This window comes from Lonchura striata, chromosome 19 (assembly GCF_046129695.1).
Source record: "Lonchura striata isolate bLonStr1 chromosome 19, bLonStr1.mat, whole genome shotgun sequence".
Classification (NCBI taxonomy): domain Eukaryota; kingdom Metazoa; phylum Chordata; class Aves; order Passeriformes; family Estrildidae; genus Lonchura; species Lonchura striata.
In genome coordinates this window covers 1,258,424-1,272,727 of record NC_134621.1, presented here as the reverse complement: position 1 = coordinate 1,272,727, position 14,304 = coordinate 1,258,424, and the positions used below count along the sequence as shown (strand labels likewise).

The following is a 14,304-nucleotide window of genomic DNA, read 5'->3' as shown; positions in this document are numbered from 1 at the left end:
GTGCTGCTTCCATCAGTGCTGCTGCCTGGGCAGGGAACCATCGAATAATAAAATACTGGAATTGTCTTCCCAGGGAGGTGGTGGAATCACCATCTCTGGATGTGTTTAAAAAAAAGACTGGACATGGCACGTGGTGCTATGGTCTGGTTGAGTTGTTAGGGCATAGGTTGGACTTGATGATCTTGGAGGTCTCTTCCAACCTCATTATTCTGTGATTCTGTGATTATTCTGTGATTCTGTGAAGGGAACTCAGCCATCGCTGCTGTGACAGGGGCCAGGGCTGCCTCTGGCTCCACAAACAAACTGGGACCAAATTGGGACACCAACACTGGGCTGGCTGCTCCAGAAACCCCCACATCACTGTTGAGGCAGGGATGGGAATGAAGAGACTCCAGAAGGCAAAGAATGAGCTTTATTAACAAGCAACTTTCCTCTTTTATAACCAGGATGGCTGAGGTGAAATATGACTGGTCTCACAGTGAAAACCTTCCACACCATTGATACACTTGGACTTAGGTCAGTGTGGCAGAACATATCTATAAACAAAATGAACAGAAAACAAGATAATAAATTGTTCAAATTCCTCTCAGATGTTTTCCCAGGCTTAGCCTGGAAGCAACCTTTCTCTTTTTCTCCCTGACTGAACTGAGGATATCCACAGCCCCAAAGCTTGGGCTCACAGGCTGGGAAAGACATCCAAGGCCATTGTGATCCACCTTGGACCCAGTGCCACCTCGTCACCAAGTGCCACCTCCGCAGGGCCTTGTGCTGGGCCAGGGCTCCCAGGAGCCGCGCCTGCTGAGCCAAATCAGGATAAAACCTCCCCCTGAGCACTCCTGGCTGGGATTTCCTCTGGAACAAGGCCTTGTCCTCAAGCAGGGCTTTGGCACAGCCCTGAGTTTGCCCTCGGTGCCAAGCACTCCTGCCCAGGCTGGGCATGAAGCGGGGTCTCCATCAGCTCTGGGGCTCTCGGCCCAGCAGCATCAGCAGGGGACACAATTCCACCAGATTCCACCAAATTCCATCAAACCATGCATTAGGCCAGCAGAACTGTGGATATTCTCAGTTCAGTCAGAGAGAAAACCAGAAAGATTTCTGCCAGGCTAAGCCTGGGAAAAAGTCTGGGAGGAATGTAAACCATTTGTTATCTTGCTTTCCATTCATATTGTTTATAGATATGTTCTGCCACACTGACCTAAGTCCAGTACAGCAGTCAGGTGAAATGTTTTTACTTTAAGAGCAATGGAATTAATGTTCATTATGTTCTCTATAAAACAGAGAAGTGCTTTTGAATAAATGCTCATTTGACCTTCTGAAATCGTGCGAGTCATTCTGCCCCTCCCTGGCTCCACAAGATCACTGAGTGTTTTCAGAATCAAGCAGCAACACTTCCAGAACCATTTGTGCAAAGCCCACCTCCCGTTAGCAGCCAATTTCCTTTTTACAGTCTGGAGGTTCATTGTCACCACATGTCTGGTGGCACTTCTGGAGGCTTTGCTTGGAGCCACCACCACTCAGGAGCTGCCCAGGGCGATGTGCCAGGGGCTCCTGACAGCTCTGCCTGAGCCTGTCCTCTGTCAGTAAATAATCTAGTGTAGCCTGACACTGAACCTTGCTAAATTACTGTTTTCTATCAATAAATACTCTGCCACTTTTCTTTTTAGAGTGAGGTGTGACCACACCACCCCTTCAGGGAGCAGACAAGGCCCAGCTTGACCCAGACACTTTCTCCATCCCAGCCTGGCCCAGCTGAAACCATTTTGTCCTCATAAGTCATCAGCCTCTGCTGCTTTCTGTCTCCTTCTCATTGCCACTGCTGGGCCAGCCCCATTTCTGCCACACAAATGCAGTTGGTTTTCATAAGCACTGCTCAATATTTCATACAGAGACTTCTCAACCTCACTGACTATTCCCAACCATCTCTTTAATCATGAGCAATTCACTGAAAAAGCCTAAAATAGTGCTTTTTTTGCTCCTTATTAGAAGGAGGGGACCAAGTTTCATGGAAGGGGAGGATGAGTGATGAGCTTGTGCTCGGGGTGTTTGGACAAGCAGAGCAGAACTGCTGTGAAATCTCCTGCTCTGGAAACCTTCCTGGGAACTCTCAGCAGTTTTCTTCCTACCTGAGCCACGCACAGATTGCAAAGTGCAAGCAAAGGCAGAACGGGAGTTTATTTGCAAATATAAGCATGAATCACTTTTCCCTAAATGCTGCACTGGCTCCAGGAGCCTCCATGTGCTGGTGCCTGGGTCTCCATCTGGGAGGGAGCAGGAGCAGCTGCTGGGCTGGTCCCTCAGCCTGGGAGCCAGAACAGCCTCATCCTGCTCCCATTCCCAGCTCCAGCCCTGCCTGCCCAGATTCTCCACAGAATCCTGTCTTTTCCCAGTTCTGGGAGCCAGAACAGCCTCATCCTGCTCCCATTCCCAGCTCCAGCCCTGCCTGCCCAGATTCTCCACAGAATCCTGCCTTTTCCCAGTTCTGGGAGCCAGAACGGCCTCATCCTGCTCCCATTCCCAGCTCCAGCCCTGCCTGCCCCAGTTCTCCACAGAATCCTTTCATTTCCTAGGCCTGGGAGGCTGGAACTGCCTCATCCTGCTCCCATTCCCAGCTCCAGCCCTGCCTGCCCAGATTCTCAGCAGAATTTCATTTCCCAGAGCAGATTTGGCCCCAAACCACCCCTGCCTGGCTCTGTGGGATCCGGGGCCACCCCTGGCCAGGAAGCCACTCTGTTACAGAATTTCTGAGAGACAGAGGTCATGATTTATGTTTGGAATGAGATTTGAGCTACTCCACTCAAGGCCTCAGAGTTGTGCCTTGTGAGGCCTTCCAGCCTCTGACGCAGTTAGAAATTAAGAGTTTGTGGCGCAGTTAATAATTGTATTAAGGTGTGGTGGGGAGCACTGGGCTGTCTGGGTGTGAAGCAGTACAGGTTTATAGTGTGAGGTTTAGGCCACCTTAAGACAAAGATAAACAATGTTAGCTTGCCAATCAGAGTGCCTTTGTAAATTGTAAACTATGTAGAAGTGTATATAAGCTGCCATCTTCTCTCGAATAAATGGAGAACGTTGCATTAATCATATTGGTTGGATGTGTGTTCTGTCCTGTCCAGCTGTTCCATTTTATGAGGTCCCTGGCTTTTCCACTCCTTCCAAATGTGGGAATAAAGCTGCATAACGCAGAACACCTGAGCCTTTTTGGGGTCACGGTGGCACTGCCTCTCGCTGCCCTGAGCAGGGGACAGGACAAAGGGCTGGGTCAGAGCTGTGGACCCTGGCCAGGGTTTGGCTGCATGAAGGAAAAGCTCCTGACATCTGGACAGGCTGAAATTCCTTTTCACCACGATCCCGTTCTCTGTTGCACAAAGAAGCTGCAGGAGGACACACGAAGGTCACTGGCACAGGGCAGGGAGTCTGGGATAACTTTGCATGAGGAAGGAGAAAAAAAAACCTCTCCAGGGATTACAGTAAATTGCCATCTTCTTTTCCCAAGGGCTCCCATGAAACTCCTGAAAAAAGTGACCTCATTAATTAATGAGATGGGTTAAGGCTCTCTCCACATACTCTACTTAATTGCAATTCTGTCATTCCCAGTGAATTCCTAAAGCCATATTGATTATTCAAAGCTCTGTCCAATCAATAAAACAATAAACCATGTATGCTTAAAAAAAGTGATTAAAGAGATAAATACAGGAGGCACCTGAAAGCAGCCACATCTCCTGCAGCCACTTACCTGAGAGCAAGCAATGGCAAACCTGTGTCAGTGTCCTCATGGAAATTTGCTTTACATTTCATTTACATGGAACCCAGCACTGAGCTTGAGACTCTTCAGCGAGAAATCCCCAGTTCCCACTTTGGCCCAGCCTTTTTCTCCTTTAGAGAAACAAATTATTTGTGTTTGTACAACGTATCATGAGTTTGGAGCTAAGAGATCCCCAGGGCTTCCAACAGAAAGGATCCAAGGTAAGGCCTTGAGGCTTGGGGGAGAGGAGGAAAAAGCATTTCTGGGCTTGAGGTGCATTTTTTGTTCTTCCTTTCTCATATTTTTTCTTGAAAACATTGTGATTTAACAAGTACAGTCATTGTTGAACATAAATAAATAATGTGGAGAACTGGGACATGCGAAGCTCTGTGATTGCATAAATATTCAAGCTGCAAAAGAACTATAAGATTTCAAAGGTGCAAACCTAATTATGGAGTTGTTATCTCTCCCCCTGTAGTAATTCAAACATAAAGCAGAGTTCCCTGTGCGCTGCTGGGACCACGGTGCAGGGCTGACACAGCTGGCACAGCTCAGCCAAACAGGGGGCACAGCCTGGAGCTGTCCCCTGGCAGAGCCCTGGGCTGCCAGGGCAGTGGCATCTCTGCCCTGCTCTCCTGCTGCACTTGGTGCCACGAGGGACAGCGTGACACTGGTGTCAGACTCACCCTGGGGTCCTTTGGGATGTTTCTGTGATTTATTAAAAAATATGGATATTGATCAAGTACCAATATCTAGCTGTGACAGACAAAAACTCTCTAGCAGTTTAAAGTTAGAAAGGGTGTGTTTATTGTGTGTGGGATCGCTCCCAAATCCACACTGCAGCTTCCAGGTGATGATAGAGCCCTTTAATCCATGAAAGTATTGAACACCCAAAATACAAATACATATTCACCATTTTGGTACATCCCATTCCCTGCTTTGTATGCTAATCACTCCAAAAACTATTTAAGCATGCATAGTTTGTTCCTTGAAATGGGTCGGTGTCCCTTTCATGGGGAGAGGTCCCAAAATGAGGAAGTCAATGAAGTCTTCCTTGTTCTGACCTTTCTACCTTTGCAATGCAAATCTGACAAATGAACTCTTGGTAGAGCTCCCATTCCTTGTCTTCATTTGGTTTCAGAACAGAGGAGGCCCACAATTGTCTGATGTTCCTAAAATCTATTTGTCAGTTTGTGTATTCTTGATTACAAACCCAGCTAACTAAACAGTAGCTCCTTGTCTTTGTTGTACTGAGGAGGTCAGAACTGGACGCAGAAACTCACCCAAGTTTTACTGCCAGCCCCTTTATCCCAGGATTTCTTTATTATTGTCTCCACGGCCAAGGAAAAAAAAATATAAATATTAATATAAATTAAAAATATATAAAAAATAAAAAACCATAACAAAGTCCCTTTACCATGAGACAGCTGGGGGAGAGACACAGGTCCTGGGAAACCTTGGTTGGGGTTGCTGCTCCAGAGCCAGCTGCACTGCAGGTTTCCCATGAGGGTGCTGGGGAGAGGGGCTGCAGAAAGCTTTTTGGGATTCAGGTTCCCCTGCCAGAGACTTGAGATGGATGCAGCACTCCTGGTTTGGGATATGGGATTCTGCTGCCCCTGCCAGCATCATCCTACAGGGCAACAGCACCATCTACTGTGGCAGGCACATGCTTCTCTCTCTCAGGATTTTTTCATAGAGCAGCACAGAGGGAAGAAAGAGAAAACAATTTCTATTTCTGCTCCTTCTTTTCCTATGTAGAATGTCTGTGGAGAATTGTTTACCTGGGGTGTTGCTTGGTTGGATTCTGAGAGGATTGTTTGAGCCTGGTGGCCAATCCAACCCACCTGGGACTGGACTCTGAGAGAGGGTCACGAGTTGGGAGTTAGATATGGGAGTTAGAAAATGCAGGTTTGTAGTTTGAGTATCTCCTTTAAATATATATTAATGTATTATAGTATAGTTATAATAAAGAAATCATTCCACTTTCTGAACTGGGGTGAGACATCAGCATTCCTTCCCAGCAGCTTCACCTGCATTTCCAATAACCTACTGCTCCTGGAGCTGTGCTGGGCTCTGCTCCCACTGAGCTCAGCTTGATCCATGGTGCTTCTGGCAGCCCCTGGCACCTCCAGCAGCCCCTGGCACCTTTAGCAGCCCCACAGCCTTGGGGACGTGGGCTCCTGTCCCAGCAGGGCACAGCCTGGCCTGGGCACCACCCTAAGGAGAGAAAAGAGGCTGTGAAGCTGCCCCAGTGTCCACAGGAGGGGCACAGCAGTGGGGAAGGGTCTGGGGGCACACCCGGGCACGGGGCTTGTTCAGCCCGGAGCAGAGCCAGGACAGAGCTCCGGGCTCTGCTCTGGGACAGGGAGGAAACCGAGGCTGGAGCTGGGCCAGGGGAGTTTGGGGATGGATTTCAGGAAAGGCTCTTCCCCAGAGGGTGCTGGCACTGCCCAGGCTGCCCAGGGAATGGGCACGGCCCCGAGGCTGCCAGAGCTGCAGGAGCCCTTGGACAGCGCTGCCAGGGATGCCCAGGTGGGGTTGTGGGGGTCTGGGCTGGGCTGGGTGATCCTGGGGTCTCCTCCCACTCAGGTCATTCCACGATCCTAAATAAACTCCCACTGGGGACAGAGCTCCTCCCACGGCCCCTCCAGACCCTTCCCGACAGCTTTAGACACTTTTTATCTTACCCCAAACTGCCCCAGGACTCGAGGTGAGGCCGCCGCAGCCCGCAGCAGCGCGGGACAATCCCCTTTGTCCCCTGGCTGTCCCCAGGGACGGGGTGGCCCGGGGCCGGTCCCTTCCCGCCCGCCTCCAGCCTCCCGTTCCCCGGTACCTGCAGCGCCGCCCCGGCCCGGGCCAGAGCCCGCCGCTCGTCCCTGTCACCCAGCGGCTGCCGGGGGTCCCCGGGGGCTCCGCCTGTGCCTGTCCCCGCCCGCGGTCCCGCTCCGTGTCCCCGCCCGCGGTCCCGCTCCGTGTCCCCGCGTGGTGGCAGCAGGGACCGCACGGGAGCGCACCGGGAGCGCACCGGGGGAGCACCGGGAGCGCACCGGGAGCGCACCGGGAGCGCACCGGGAGAGCACCGGGAGCACACCGGGAGAGCACCGGGAGAGCACGGGGAGAGCACCGGGAGCGCACCGGGAGAACACCGGGAGAGCACCGGGAGAGCACGGGGAGAGCACCGGGAGCGCACCGGGAGAACACCGGGAGAGCACCGGGAGCGCACCGTGAGCGCACCGGGAGAGCACCGGGAGCGCACCGGGAGCACACCGGGAGAGCACCGGGAGAGCACGGGGAGAGCACCGGGAGCGCACCGGGAGAGCACCGGGAGCGCACCGGGAGCGCACCGGGAGAGCACCGGGAGCGCACCGTGAGCGCACCGGGAGCGCACCGGGAGAGCACCGGGAGAGCACCGGGAGCGCACCGGGAGCGCACCGGGAGAGCACCGGGAGCGCACCGTGAGCGCACCGGGAGCGCACCGGGAGCGCACCAGGAGAGCACCGTGAGCGCACCGGGAGAGCACCGGGAGCGCACCGTGAGCGCACCGGGAGCGCACCGGGAGCGCACCGGGAGCGCACCGGGAGAATACCGGGAGTGGACCGGGAGAGCACCGGGAGAGCACCGGGAGCGCACCGGGAGCGCACCGGGAGCGCACCGGGAGAGCACGGGGAGCGCACCGGGAAAGCGCCGGGAGCGCACTGGGAACGTACCGGGAGAGCACCGGGAGCACACCGGGAGAGCACCGGGAGAGTACCGGGAGCGCACCGGGAACGTACCGGGAGAGCACCGGGAGCACACCGGGAGAGCACCGGGAGAGTACCGGGAGAGCACCGGGAGAGCACCGGGAGAGCACTGGGAGAGCACCGGGAGAATACCGGGAGTGGACCGGGAGAGCACCGGGAGAGCACCGGGAGAGCACCGGGAGCGCACCGGGAGCGCACCGGGAGCGCACCGGGAGCACACCGGGAGAGCACCGGGAGAGCACTGGGAGAGCACCGGGAGAATACCGGGAGTGGACCGGGAGAGCACCGGGAGAGCACCGGGAGAGCACCGGGAGCGCACCGGGAGAACACCGGGAGCGCACCGGGAGAGCACCGGGAGCACACCGGGAGAGCACCGGGAGCGCACCGGGAGCGCACCGGGAGCGCACTGGGAGAGCACCGGGAGCGCACCGGGAGCGCACCGGGAGCACACCGGGAGAACACCGGGAGAGCACCCGGCAGCATTCACCTGGCTGTAGCAGGGCCACGGTGCCCAGGGAACTCATCCACGGGTGAGGCCAGGGCAGGGATGAGCTCAGCCCAGCTGGGAGCCTCCTGCCCCTTCCCAAAACTCGGCAGCCTGTCCCCCGGCCACCGCTGCTGGCCCCAGGGCTGCACAGAGCTGAGCTGAAGGGCTCAGCCAGGCTCTTGTCCTCCTGACAGCTGCCCACAGCTGGATGAGGTGCTGTCCCCTCACGCTGCCCCTCTGGACCCTCCCTTCCCTTTCCAGACCCTTGTGCTGCCTCTGTGCCCAGCCTTGACCGCTGTGGGTCGTGCACATGGCCAGGAGAGCTCCGCAGGCTCTTCCCACCCCGTCCCACTCCAGCCAGCCCCGTGCTGCAGCTCAGAGTCGTTTTTTCACTGCAGCAGCTCAGCAAGGGTCCCTCAGGGATGGAGGATCCAGCGCTGGAGCCCAGCCCAGGACAGCAGCAATGGCACCGCTGGGTCCTTCCTGCACCACGCAGACCCACACTGCTGTCAGAGGGGATGGAAGTTTGGCTGGGGGCTCCTGAATTGAAGCAGTATTTCCAGAACCACCTCTCTCTTCCCATCCTCCTCGCTGTAATGCACTCAGGATGTTAATTAATACATAACTGCTAATACCTTGCATCCCTCTAATGCCTTGCTGATGAGCTTCAAAGCACTTTGCAGTCTCTGGCTACGATTCCCTGCTCTGAGAGGGCAGAAATTGCACTTCAGAGATGTTTCAGGAACTCGCTGATGGTCCAAGGCTGGATCAGCACCAAGCCCCCAGCGCCGGCTGCTGCTGCAGGCCCTGCCCTGCCTTCCCGCAGCCCTCCCAGCCCAGGAGCAGGGCAGGGACACAAGGAGTTAAACACCATCCCGATGGGCTGGTGAGATCATCGGGGGGGGGGGATGCTCCATTGTTTATGAGCCTCACCAGAGCCCAGCAGGCAACACCCAGAGGGATGAGGGGCTCGGGGTGAGCTGCCTTGGAGAGGGGCCTCGGCTGCAGCCATCCTCCCTGCTCAGCACGTAAGTAGCAGGGGTGCCCGTGGCTGAGAGGGAGCGGGGTGGGCTCCTGCTCTGCCTGAGCCCCACTGAGGCACCTGCAGCTCTTCCTCGCCCAGCAGGTCCGTGAGGTGCTCTGGGCCAGCCCCTGGCAGTGCTGGGGAGCTGCTCCCGAGGATGCAGGCACCAGCCCAGCCCAGCTGTCCTCCACCACCAAGGGGTCTCTGCCTCCGGCTCCACCGCAGGGGCTTTCAGGGCTGGCAGGGGAGGTGAGAGCCCCTGGCAGCCCGCAGGGTCTCGGGGCAGCAGCAGCCGGTCCGCAGGCACAGCTGCCAGCCGCTCCTGGCTCCGAGGTGAGCAGGGCACGGGGACAGGATGGCACTCGGGCACCCACCCCTGTCCCCACAACCTCCCCGTGCCCTCCTAAGCTGAGCCCAGCAGAGCCCAGCCCTCCTGGGGCTGGCACAGCAGCACAAGGCTGGAGCTGCCCTGAGCCGCTGGTGCTGGGGTCACTCAGTGGCATGCCCAGGGCACCGTGAGTGCCACCAGCCGCCTGCAGCCACCAGAGCCCAGTGACAGCGGGGACAGCAGAGGCACAGCGTGGGGAGTGGGCTCAGCCTCGCTCCCTGGGGGTTTGGAGCCGTTTCCCTCTCGGGGCTTTGGGTGCTGTGCCCCCAACACCTCCCCATGGGCAGTGCCCGAGGCAGACGGGGCTGTGGGGCTGCTCTGCATGGGGAACCTGAGGCACAACAGGTCCCCCACCTCCCTCAGGCTTCACCTTTCTGGGTTTCCTGGGGACCCCGGGTGAGCTGGGTCCCTGAACGTTCATCTCTCTCACTGGGAGCTGACTGAGAGCCACTCGTGATTGAATTTAGCCAGCACGAACATCCCAGGAGAAGTTTCTGCTGAGTTTGTGCACATCCATGGGTGCAGCAGCCTCCTCCCCTCCCGTTCCATGGGCACATGGAGCCTCCAGAGCTGCAAACCCCTTCTGCTGCTGTCCCCTGGGGATCCTGGACTGAGATTAAACACCAGGACCAGATAGAAACCAACTGAGACACTCCAGAGCAGCAGGAAAATCTTTTCCTCCATTCCCCAGGGTTTTGTTTTCCTCCCAGCTGGGACCCAGAGAGGATTTGCTGCCTGTTGGGGTGCCAGGCTGGGCGCATCTCCTGCTGAAGGACAAACCAGCCCTCTGGGTCCCACCCCAGGGCTCTGCAGGGCACGGGTGCTGCTCCTGGCCAGGAGAGCATCAGGAGCCATGCAGGAGGCCCCAGAGGTCCCTGGCTGTGGGGCAGGACCTCGGTGTCTCACAGCAGCTGGGGAAGGCTGAGCACAGCCGTGTGCAGGTGCCTGGAGCTGCCACACGCCCAGTCCCACCAGCCTGGGGCACTGGTGCCAGGCAGAGCAGCGCTGGGCAGTGCCCTGGCAGGGTCTGGGGCTCTCCCCAGCAGGGATCAGGGCAAGGCACATCCATGGGCTGCAGAGCTCACCCGGGCTCGTCCTCAGAACTTTCTCTTCCACGCCCGTGGATTGCCAGAGGGATGGGGAGCTGCAGCCCCAGACCAGGACCCCAAGGTGGGCTGTGCCTGGCCTTGGGGTCCCCAACAAGGAGCCCCCCGAGATTTCCCAGTCCAGAGCCCAAATTCACCACACAAAGCACTGGAAGAGCACAGGGAGGAGAATGCCAGGAGCTCTCCCTGATGGAGAGGGGAAGGAGAGACCCCGGCAGCGAGAGCTGCCCGGGGTTTCAGAACTACCAGATGTGAAACCTGAGACGTGCTCTGGAGGCATTTTCAAGACAGCAAAGAGTCATCTGCTGATTGTCTGCTTCCAACAATGGCTAAAAATCCGGGAGAAATCCGATAGCACTCTCCTGCCCGGCTGCTCAGCGCATCCAGAGCACATCGGTGATGGACTGGGGATGGAGCGGGGGCAGAGCAGCAGCTGGAATTGCATTAGCTCTCCCAAGAGCTGCAGATCCTCCCAGTGCTCCCAAGCAAGCTCCAGGCAGGGAGTGAGATCCTTCATTAGCCAGCAGTGGGCAAAAGTGTGACGGAAAACAAAAGCAGGCTCTGCCAGGAAGAGCTGGGAAAAGAGCAGGGTCTGGGAATTGTGGAGGGAGGGGCGGTTGTGCCAGGAAATGAAGGGGGGAATAAATCCTCTCTGGTGGAAAGGCAAAGCTGAAAGGCAGCTGCTGGCTCCTGCAGCAGCCTGGCATGAAAACTCTGCACACAGAGGGGCAGGGCTGCTGCCCGGGGGTGCACAGTCAGGGTGGCACACTCAGGGAATGGGATGCCTAAAGGATGGAACAGCACATCGAGGTTCAGGCTGCTGAGGTGTGGGATTATTCTGGAGAATAAAGCAAACTTCCTAGCACGAAACCAAATTAAAGTTAGACTTGATCATAAAACCTCTCTGTGATGCACGTCAGGAGGACAAAGACAAGAAGTGCCAGGATGAAATTTCGGGGAAGGGCTGGACTGCACTGGAGGAGCGGGAGCAGAAGGCAGCAGTGCTCCGAGTGAGGTGGGTGGTGGCACCTGGAATTACTCAGGATTTGGGCACTTCCCTGCAGAGCTGCCACTGCTGGGTTTTGGGGGACTGGGCTGACCCCAGGGCAGGTTGTGTAGGTGCCAGCACAGCAAAGATTTTGCCCACGCAGAGCCTCAGGACAGGAGGAGAGGGAACGGCCTCAGGGCAGCCTCAGGGTGGAACCAGCAGGAATTTCCCCATGGAAAGGGGGCTCAGGGATTGGCACTGCCCAGGGAGGGTTGGATGCCCATCCTGGAGGTTTCCAAGGAATTCCTGGAGGTGGCACTCAGAGCTCTGGGCTGGGACAAGGTGGGGATGGGGCACAGGGTGGACTGGTTGTGCTGGGAGGGATTTTCCAAATGAAAGAACTCTGGGATTCTGGGAATCCCTATCAGAAATGTGTCCCTTGCCCTGCCCCTGTTTCCCTGTTTCAACAGAGCAGTGAGAACTCCATCCAGGAGGGCTGCAAGCCCTGTCCTCTGCTCTTGGCTTTTGTTTTGGGCTTGTTTGTCCAAGCCTGGCAGACCTGAAACACCCCAAAGGTGTCAGTAGCACCAGCTCGGCAGCACTGGCCGTGCTGGGGGCACTGAATGACAAAATTGCATCACAGAGCTTGGCAGGGACACAGCTGGAGGCGTGAGGGAGGTGCTGGCTGGCACCCATCCACCAGCATCCCTAGGTGGGCACTGAGCCCAGCGTGGCCCAGCTCTGGGCAGCTTTCCTCCAGCCCCTGGAGCTGTGCCAGCCTTGCAGCCCCAGCGTGGCTGCCCTGACGTGGAACTGGCTCCCGCATGGATCAGCAGCTCCAGGAAAAAAGCCGGGGCTGACGGGCTCTGGGGTCACTCCTGCCCTGGCACAGGCAGGGAGCAACGCCAGCCTGGCATCACCCGTGAGGTGCCAGCTCCTGGAGAGCCATCCCTGCTGAGCAGAGCAGGCAGAGCCGTGGGGGCTGCAGGGGGCTCTGGGTTCCCAAAGGCCACGTGGGCTGAAGGTTTGTGTGGTGCTCAGGGAGAGCTGTGCTGGGCCCTGCAGTGGTGGCACTGCCCATCCTTCTGCCCATCCCACTGCCTGCTCCACCATTCCATGGCTGTGATGCTCTTCTTTCCCTGCAGTGACCCCCAAAACCTCCTCCCCCTCCATCTGGGCTGCCTCACTGCCGAGCAAAGGCAAGCACCCTGCATCCCCCATCACTGCCCTGCTCTGCTCTCTCTCCTCCGTGCCAGGTGTCCTGCTCAGCCCAGCAGCATGGAAATGCCCCCCAAGAGCCCCGAGGACAGCGAGAAGTGCCCGCAGCTCAGGGAGCTGATCACCAGCGACACGGGCAGCACACTGTGCACCAGCTCCCGCAGCGAGTCCGTGTGGACCAGCGCCCCGAGGAGCAAGTGGGACATTTACCACAAGCCCGTCATCGTGGTGTCCGTGGGAGCGGCCGTCTTCCTCTTCGGGGTGGTCATCACCAGCCTCTCCTGCTTCCTGACCAAGAACAAGAAGGTTTACAAGATGTCTGGCCCGGCTTTCCTGTCCCTGGGACTGATGCTCCTGGTCTGCGGCCTGGTCTGGATCCCCATCATCCGCAAGAAGCAGAAGCAGAGGCAGAAGTCCCAGTTCCTACAGAGCCTCAAGTCCTTCTTCTTCAACCGCTGAGGACAGCCAGGACCTTCCCGAGAAGGTTCCCCTGCCCTCCACCGAGCCTGTTGGTCAGCCATGAAAAGAAACACTTTCTTGTACTCCCTAGAGGATTTCACCCCCGTCAGCGTCTTCCCACCACGGTCTCCAGTGTGAAAATCCACTTTGGACTTCATCCAAGTCATCCCAGGAAAAAGGAGCAGGGCTTCTCCGCTGAGCCCAGCCAGGCAGGCCTGGGCTCTGCCTCACCCCCTGACCACAGAGCCCCAAAGTGGCCAAAGCACAGCCCCAGAGGAGCCTGGGCTGAGGCAAAGCCCAGAGCAGCCCAGGTCCCCCGGGAGGCTCTGCAGGATCCCCCAGCAGAGAGGAGCCACAACTCCTGCAGGCTCCCTGATGTGCCAGAGAGGCTGCAGGGTCGGCCAAGCAGCAGGAGGCAGCAGAAGCAGAGGGTGCCAGACCCTACAGAGGGTGCCAGACCCTACAGAGGGTGCCAGACCCTACAGAGGGTCCCAGATCCTACAGAGGGTCCCAGATCCTGCTGGAGGTCTCAGACCCTGCAGAGGGTCCCAGACCTTGCAGAAGGTTCCAGATCCTACAGAAGGTCCCGGCCCCTGCAGAGGGTCCCAAACCCTGCAGAAGGTCCCAGATTCTACAGAGGCAGCTGGCACAGCTGGAGGTGGCACAGCCGTGCTGGCAGCTGGCACAGCTGGAGGTGGCATAGCCATGCTGGCAGCTGGCACAGCTGGAGGTGGCACAGCCGTGCTGGCAGCTGGCACAGCCAGATTAGGGGTGTTGGAGCACACAGGTCCCTTTGCCCCAGGCTCAGCCTGGCCCTGGACTTTGTTTCCTGAGTGGCGCAGGCGTCCCTGGGCAGGCAGTGCCAGCTGGGTGACGGGGCTGTGCCACAGCTGGCACGGGACCCAGCAGAGCTGTTTCCTCCTCAGCCATCCCTCGTGTCACACCATGCCCGGCTGCTGTTTGCAGCCCTGCCCTGGCAGCGGGCACCGGGCAGGGACTCACCCCGAGCTGCTGCTGGGGCAGCCCCAGGCAGACACACGATGGGCAGCGGGGTTCAGCGTGGCAAAGCGGGCAGCACGGTGAGGAGCAGCCCCAGGTGCCAGCTGGCTGCAGGTGTGGGCACAGGGCAGAGCCCTGGCGCTGCATGGATGGATG

The 14,304-nt window shown here is 57.7% G+C and overlaps 1 protein-coding gene across 1 annotated transcript; it reads left to right on the top strand.

Moving 5' to 3' along the window:
• Positions 1–12,750: 12,750 nt before the first annotated feature.
• Positions 12,751–13,149, top strand: PIRT (phosphoinositide interacting regulator of transient receptor potential channels). The gene has a single exon (XM_021539065.2). The coding sequence runs from the start codon at positions 12,751–12,753 to the stop codon at positions 13,147–13,149; it is 399 nt and encodes a 132-aa protein (XP_021394740.1).
• Positions 13,150–14,304: the final 1,155 nt, after the last annotated feature.

What these genes read in the sequence shown, in the direction of transcription:
- PIRT (XM_021539065.2), top strand. Translation starts at nt 12,751, where the DNA reads ATGGAAATGCCCCCCAAGAGCCCCGAGGACAGCGAGAAGTGCCCGCAG.